The following is an 8,068-nucleotide window of genomic DNA, read 5'->3' as shown; positions in this document are numbered from 1 at the left end:
ATATTCATCCCAACAAACTAAACTTCACCAATTAGCTTCTCAGGGAGTGATGCTTCTCTGTTTCCGAGTAATAGAAGAAAGAGGGAGTTGTTCATTATGAGTTGCATCCCTCCTTGTCTTGCTTCTTCTTAGTTTTTGTTTTCTTATTTAATGGGAAGGGGATTCTAATTAGAATTTTCTGTCATCTCTTTCTTTGTCTTTCTTAGCTGCAGTTCGAAGAGATCTCTTATTGCCACCGAGAACTTTTTCAATTTCGAAAAAATCATTATCACTCAAAACATCATCAACACTCAGTTAAATTTGGTGGCGGCGCGAGTAAGAAGAAAAAAAATTAATAATTATTAAAATAATGTAAAATAAATTGTAAATTTTTTTTAATAATTCTTAATTTTTAAAATGTTTAATAATTTAAAAAATTTATGATTTCATTATTATGTTAAATTTATTGACGGATTTTGCACCTATTTGTTTGAGAATTAAAATAAAATTATGCTTACTTTGATCATTGTCTTGAAATTGTATATTTGCTGCTGATGCTTCTTATCTCAAATGTTATTACATTTACATGTAATGAAAACACTCACTTCAATAGTATTAATCAAGAACCACTTAAGGATAATAAATTGGATAATATTTTTTTTTGTTATTTGACTTTTAATTTTGCATTTAGATGAGATTATAATATTATATTTGATATAGTATTTTTAATTTAGATTATATTTAAAGTTTATATTAGATTATAATTATGTTTTATTATATTTGTTTATATTTTATTATAAAACAGTTATTCTAGTTGAACCACAATTAAATTGGTTGAACTAATAAATCAATAAACTAATAGTTAGAGCGGTTTAATGACCAACTCGGTTTTTTAAACCATGATATTTTGAAATAAATTTTTTTAATACAAAAACTAAATTTGTTATAAAAGTGATAACAAATTTTATCCTGTGAAATGTTTTTCATAACAATATAATATAAAAACCACAATGTTTATTTTGTAACAATATTTTTAATACAAATTACACATAATTTCTCAAATTGTATTTTTTAATTAATTGATATATTAACTAATTTAGTGAGCAAATCAACATTATATAATATATAATAACATAAATAATTCAAACATCTTTCATTTAACTAAAATTGTTTTAAAGCAAAATAGCATTAAAGTTAATTCTACAAGTTCAACCACAATACAAAAGTTAATTCTTCATGAATCAAAATATTCTTGAGTCTTGTAGCTAGCATATTGTCATCATTTTAACACTCCTACAAATACGAAAAATCAAACCAAAAATTAAAAACAACAAATAACACTAATTACAATTATAATTAACGTCAACCATCCACCAATCAAACACTCAATTCAACGCCAAGATAAACTTAAATATCAAAGATCTTATCATATATTAACATCATTCTATAGACAATCTCAAATAGTCAAAGTATATATAAGTATGAATCTCTCATATGAAGATAAAAAATAAACAAAAAACCAAAAATAGACCAAATTCTCATGATTAAACACTCCACAATTATCATATTATGCAAGAATGAGTAGCAATTATAGATTACAACATAACTTTCGAGTTCTTTTGATGTTTTTGGTATTGTTTAATACTAACAATTAAATTAAAGAACATCTACTAAATAAAATAAAAGCTTCATAAAAATTGAATTGAATTGAATTAGAAAAAATGACAAATACATAAATCATATATGACTCAAAGTGGCCATGCTCTTTTAAATGTCAAATTGTAAGAGATTTTCATTAGAAGCAAGACAAGTATCTTTCAATAAGTTAGAAAGGACTCATACACCCATTAACAAATCATACGCATGATAAATTCTAATCATCTCTAATATATACAAGGTGGTAATCTCCAGATTCATATTTGGTTCACAATCATTGCAAATAAATAAACATATTGTAGTGCAGTAATCTTATTTGATTCAAAGCAAAATGAGCAATTGAATTTGGGAGAAATTCACAAATGACAATAATTTGCGTATAAATATAAAGCTTAAATCCTAAATCAATAATTGAGTGCTACTTTATATGTTAAAATTTCAAAACAACAACACTACTTACCTTTTAAATGATGTAAAATTGATGAACACATAAGCAGTAGGATGAGTAGTACAAGTTGCTTCAATGTTGCAACAGAATAAAACTAAAAGAGATAATAAAACAATAAATTTAAAAGAATCCTACTTATCAAACTGTAGAAATATTCCCAAAAAATTTGAAACCAAATAATTAGAACCAAAATCATAACAAAAACACAAATTTAGAAAGAAAACTTTAAGGAAGTAACAATAAAAAACACCAAAAATTCAAAAAACTTAAAATAAGCAGAGGCTTTCATATGTTTTGAAATTCAATAGAAGAGGGAGAAGGAGATGGAATTTCAAAATGCTACAGAGATGGCTGAACAATAGTAGAAGGGAGGCTGAACAATGACGGAACAGAGACTGAACGGAAGTTCGAACACACAATAGAATAGACGCTGAGCAGAGGTTGGAAGATAACGGCTGGAAAAGTGGCAAAAGCACAGCAAAACGGCGGTGAATGCACAACAAAATAGAGGCAAAAGCTCGGCAAAACAGAAGCGGAAGCACAACAAACAATGACCGAACATATGCTTTGCGACGACACTGGAGTGGTGCGGACGCGGGGAACTAGACTTGATAGTGCCTTCCCCTCCTTCCTCCTTTCTTCTTCTTTCACCCTCATTCACTCTCTCTTGTTTGTTTTCTTCTTTCTTCATGAGTGAGGGTGAAAGAGTTAGGTGAGTGTGTGTGCGGTTGAGTGAGATATGCAGAGGGATAAGTTAGTTAGTAAAATTAGGGTTAGGGTTAGCTAAAAGGAATAAGGGTAATACATAAATTTGCATAAAGTTAGGAAGTAGAGTAGTAATTGAAAATCAAATATAATATATTAAAACCATAGTTGTCAGAACCGAACTGATGATCGAACCGGTCAGGCTATTAGGTCACTGGATTACTGGTTCAACCAGTGGATCACTGGTTGAACCGGTTAACCTAGTCCCACATAAGTAAAACATATAAAATAGCTAAAAACTTAAAAATTAACAGTTAAAAAACATATCTCCAATAACATTTTAATAAACATTAAGTCTCAAATCCTAAAAATAAGTAATACGAAAATAAACATAAAATTTGTTAGTAATATTACATAAACAACTCAATTTAACACAATGAAAATACCAATTCATGGATTATATCCAAGGAGTAATTTCAAAGTCTAGATATCTTTCTTCATCTAACAAATCTGGAGCTACATGCTGATTGGTTTCATTCTGATTTGCATTTTTCACAGAATTATTATTAGCTTCATCATCATCTCGATCATCTTCCAGATTCAATTGATCTAGCATTTCAATAATGTTTCACAAATCATAATCAGTAATAAGGGAAAACATTTGGTTAAAGCATTACAAAATCATCCCTAACAAAAACATACCCAAATCATCTAAAGCTGATTGAAGAGACATATTTGCAAGATCATTTCGTAAAGCATCAACTTCTTCAGGAGTTAAAAATGGTGGTGAATCTTCTATTATCCATTCCAAATGATCCTCAAATGCATCAAGACAAATTTGATCATAACTTTGCTTTCTCATTCGGTTCCTATATTATCAATTAACTTGATTATTCTTATTATGACTAAAAATTTAAAATAATGCCTTCAAGAAAGAATAATAAAAAGTATCTTTGTTTTAGCCTTAAGTTGTAATGAACATAAACAAGATAATTAAGCTTTTGATGCTCTAATTGATTCCTTTTCTTTGAGTGAATGTGTTCAAAAATGCTCCAGTTACGCTCACAACCTAAAGAACTACAAGTTTGACTCAAAACACGAATCGCTAACTTTTGCAAGTTTGGTGCTCCACATCCATAAGATTCCCACCATTGATCTTAACATAAAAAGGGAATAATCACAATCATAAAAATCAAATCTTAAACATATCACAATCATAAAAGACTAATTTTAATAAAAAATTTATCAGGCATCATTGTGCTTCGCTCATGTATTGCAGACTGGCTTCCAAAGTCTCCTTCAGCATTCTTAAAGATTCTCGTCTCACTTGTCAATTTAGTATTCAAATCAGCATCACTGTAATCATATCTCTCAATGACATCTAGTAGGTTAGAAGTTGTTTGCTTGTGCTTGTCAAATTCTGTAGAATTAAATCGAAAAGCTAGATTTAACCAATAACTAGTAGCATAAAGGTTTCTTTTAAGTTGTGAATCCCAACGTGAATCTAAAATCTTAAAATAAGGATCAACAACCCTCTTTCTTTTTTGAAACCTCTTTACCATCTCTTCCCTAGCCTTATACATAGCTTGATAAAGGAAACCCATTGCAGCTCTATCTTCACTATCCACAATATGCAATACACGAACAAATGGCTCAGTAAGCTAACAATATCAGTGCATTGATTCCAAAATTTAGAATCTAAGACTTGATCCACAAAATTTTTAGCTTTGGCTTCTTTAGAGTAAGCTGAACTTGTCCATTCTCTAGATGTTACCATAGCTCTCAAAGCATCCTTTTGAGCCAAAATACTTTGCAAAGCAATGAAATTAGTGGCAAATCGAGTTGGAGCTGGATGAAGTATTTCTCGTCCGCCTGTGAACTTTCTCATCAAGTACAAAGGATGTTAATGATTATAGATATACTTCGTAATCATTGAAGCTTGTGACACAGTTTAACTCACTTCCTGTAACTTTCCAATATCCTGCAACATCAGATTAACACAATATGTTGCACAAGGATACCAATACAATATAGGAAACTTCGATTCCAACAACCTTCCAGCAGCAACGTAATTTGTAGCATTATCCATCACTACATGTACAACATTCTCAGAACCAACAAATAATACATCCCTAAGCAACTTAAACAAAGCATCATCAGTTTTCTAGACATGAGAAGCATCAACTGACTTTAAGAAAACAGTTCCTTTAGGGCAATAAACCAAGAAATTAATTAAAGTACGCCTACAACGATCAGTCCATCCATCGGCCATGATAGTACATCCAGTTTGTTTCTAAATCACACGATAATCTTCAATCATCTTCTTTACATCTTCAACCAATTTACTCAACAAATATCCATGAACTCTTCCATAATTTGGCCATTTATACCCTGCACCCATGTTTGCAATCGCATCGATTATCGATTGATAATAGGCTGAATTAACCGCATTAAATAGCACAGAGGCATCCATCATCCATCTTGCAATAGCAGTATCATACTTCTCCACAATTTCTTTGCTTTGGAGAACACTTTTGATAGTTGGTTGAGCTCCATGTGTTGCTGCCGGTGGAAAAAAAAGATTGTAATCCCTTGACTTGTTTTCCTTTTCTAGAGCTAGGAGCTGGAAGTCTTGATGTTTGTTGTTGTCGCATCTCATTACGTTCAATCTCATCAAATTCCCTTTCAACTTCATCACAAGCATTATAACTTTCTGCATATTCTTCTTGAGTTTTCCTTTCATTGGTTCGAAGATCTTTAATGTTTTGATTGAATTGGTGTCTCACCACAGCTGGCACCTTTCAACATGCCTCAATATCTCTGCCTTTTCCAGCCAAATGATGCTTAACCCGGTTAATTCCTCCACCCCTAATAAGCTTCTCGCAATAAATACATAATAGAACAGTTTTTCGTTTATCCACAACTTGTTTACAATGACCCCATGCAGGATCAATTTTTCCTCTGTTACTATTTTTTTGGGTTCCAATTGTTGGATCAGGAGTTGATCCTTGTTCCTGAGAAGTTGGTATTTTTGATGGTATATTTAATGAAGCATCCTAAATTTCTAAGCAACCAGGACTAAATGACTAATTTCCAAGAATACTGCACAACAACAATCCACTAACTACTAAGAATAATATACAATAGCAACCAACATATATAACAGTATAATAGATAATCAACAATTAACAATCTAACAATAATGGATAATCAACAAACTAAACAGAAATAAAAAATAAATCAACAAACAAGAGAGATTAAACAGAAAAACATATGTGGAAGTATTCATGTTCTCATTAGGCATATATAACAACAATATGTTACAAAAATTGAATAATCAACAATATAAATTCTAATAGAAATCAAACAGAAACCAACATACATAATCAATGTCATTAATCAATTAATTCTAACTATCAATACTAAATTATTGAAAATTTAATATCCTAATAACTTCAAAAAAATAAAAAATTAAAAATACATACCTAGAGGGATGGAGGGACGAGCAGAGAAGAGGGAGACCGGAGGTGACGACTGACGAGCAGGAGGCAGTAGGCGACGAGTAGTAGCAATAGCAGGAAGCGACTTGAATATTCGATGGAGGTGCTTCTTGGCTGTAGTGAGTGGCGCATTGGTGTGGTTGCCTCCTGTGACGATGGTAAGCCAGGTGAGATGGCGCTGCCACGCTGGCTGAACGGATCTCCGTCTTTCTCACACTCTCTGTCTTACAGACTCAGACTCTCTATCTCTCAGCTCTCATGGTGGTCTCTCATGGCCAAAAGGTTTGGGAAGGGAAACAGGAAAAGGGGATGATGGATGATGGAGGCTAGGGCTTCACTTTTAGTCCAGGTTTCAGCAGCTTTAGTTTTTTTTTAATTTTAATTAGAAACGACGTCGTTTCAAGTGCAGGGAAAAAAATAAAAGAGTTTGAACCGGTCTGGGTTAAATAAAACCTGTCGGTTCACCGGTTCTTATCAAACTCGACTGGTTCAAATCGAGTCATTCCGGTTCGCTTTCTTGTCCGGTCAGAAAACTCGCCCAAACCGATTTTGCCACCGGTTCACTGGTTTTTCGGTCCGATTAGACGGTTCGGTCCGGTTTTGACAACACTGATTAAAACAACTTTAAGAACCCTATTTATTTAACAACTTACTAATTGGTTTTAAATAAGAACTTTAATGTAAAATTAGAGATAATCTAATTAGTTTTTTTAGTTCATAAAATTTAACTACAAATTTTAATTTTTCACATTAAATGATTAAAATCTCGTTATTTCTTAATTTCTAAAACTTTAAATTTTAAATAAGAAAATACCTAATCATTATGGAATTTATATATGTCCAAAATAATTTTAAACTCTGGCTTCGTTAGGTAGACAATGGAGAATCTGAACAATGTGAACAATGAATTGTACTTCCGTCCAACAGAAGATGAAAAAGAAAAGCAGTCCATCACAAATTGTCCTCCCAAAAATTCTACTTTCACCTTTTACACTTTACCATTCACCTTCTAACCATTTTACCGCCGCATACCTCTCCCAAAACCCTCACTGCACCGTCGGTTCCTTCCTCACTAGTCAGCCTCAGTGCCGCCGAGCCTTTTATACATTAAGTCGTCGATTTAAAATGAAAATAACCATTAACATACCTAGTAAAATGAACATTTGTCAAATTTTATTATATCTACATAAATCAAATCCTAATTAAATAAACATCCACTTTAGAATAAAAAATAACTATCTACATAGCTAACAAAATAAACATCCAGCAAATTTCAATATACCTAATTAAATTCAATCCAAATTAAATAAACATCTACTTTATAATAAAAATAACCATCCATATACCTAATAAAACAAATAACAATTCAAGGAGAGAAGAGAACGTGAACAACAATCATCTATCACCAGTAGCATCACCCACCATTCTCATTTCTCTATAAAAATGAAAGAAAGAGTTTTGTTTTGTTATTCCCAAAGGAAAAGAAATGGCTACCTTTGTTGTGGTGTAGTTTTTGGTTTGAGTACCTATAATTATTCATGCACATATCATATTTCCTAAGTTCCCTATGTTAATCCCACACTGATCCGCGTTATTAACCCACAATTTTATGTGTTTTTTATGTCTTCTTCTCCCAAATGTTTTCTTGTTTTCCATGATCGCAGAAGAACCTCATCCGTAAGAGGACAAATGGCAACTTCGACATGAGACAAATGGCTTTGGCATAGACTGCGGGCTTCTACTGCATCTAAATGGAGTAATGAGGAACAGCAACGTTCTA

General features: G+C 31.9%; 1 protein-coding gene across 1 annotated transcript; it reads right to left on the bottom strand.

Annotated features, from left to right (window-relative positions):
* Window positions 1-3,245: 3,245 nt before the first annotated feature.
* On the bottom strand, window positions 3,246-5,531 carry LOC112774065 (uncharacterized). The gene is made up of 6 exons (XM_025818448.1): window positions 5,091-5,531; window positions 4,749-4,952; window positions 4,563-4,667; window positions 4,070-4,449; window positions 3,491-3,657; window positions 3,246-3,397 (listed from the first exon to the last, which is right to left on the bottom strand). Exons 1-6 carry the CDS (start codon window positions 5,529-5,531, stop codon window positions 3,246-3,248), a joined length of 1,449 nt encoding a protein of 482 aa, XP_025674233.1.
* Window positions 5,532-8,068: the final 2,537 nt, after the last annotated feature.

Source organism: Arachis hypogaea, chromosome 3 (assembly GCF_003086295.3).
Source record: "Arachis hypogaea cultivar Tifrunner chromosome 3, arahy.Tifrunner.gnm2.J5K5, whole genome shotgun sequence".
Lineage (NCBI taxonomy): Eukaryota > Viridiplantae > Streptophyta > Magnoliopsida > Fabales > Fabaceae > Arachis > Arachis hypogaea.
Note: the sequence above shows the minus strand (reverse complement) of the source record. Positions and strands in the feature narration are given on the sequence as shown.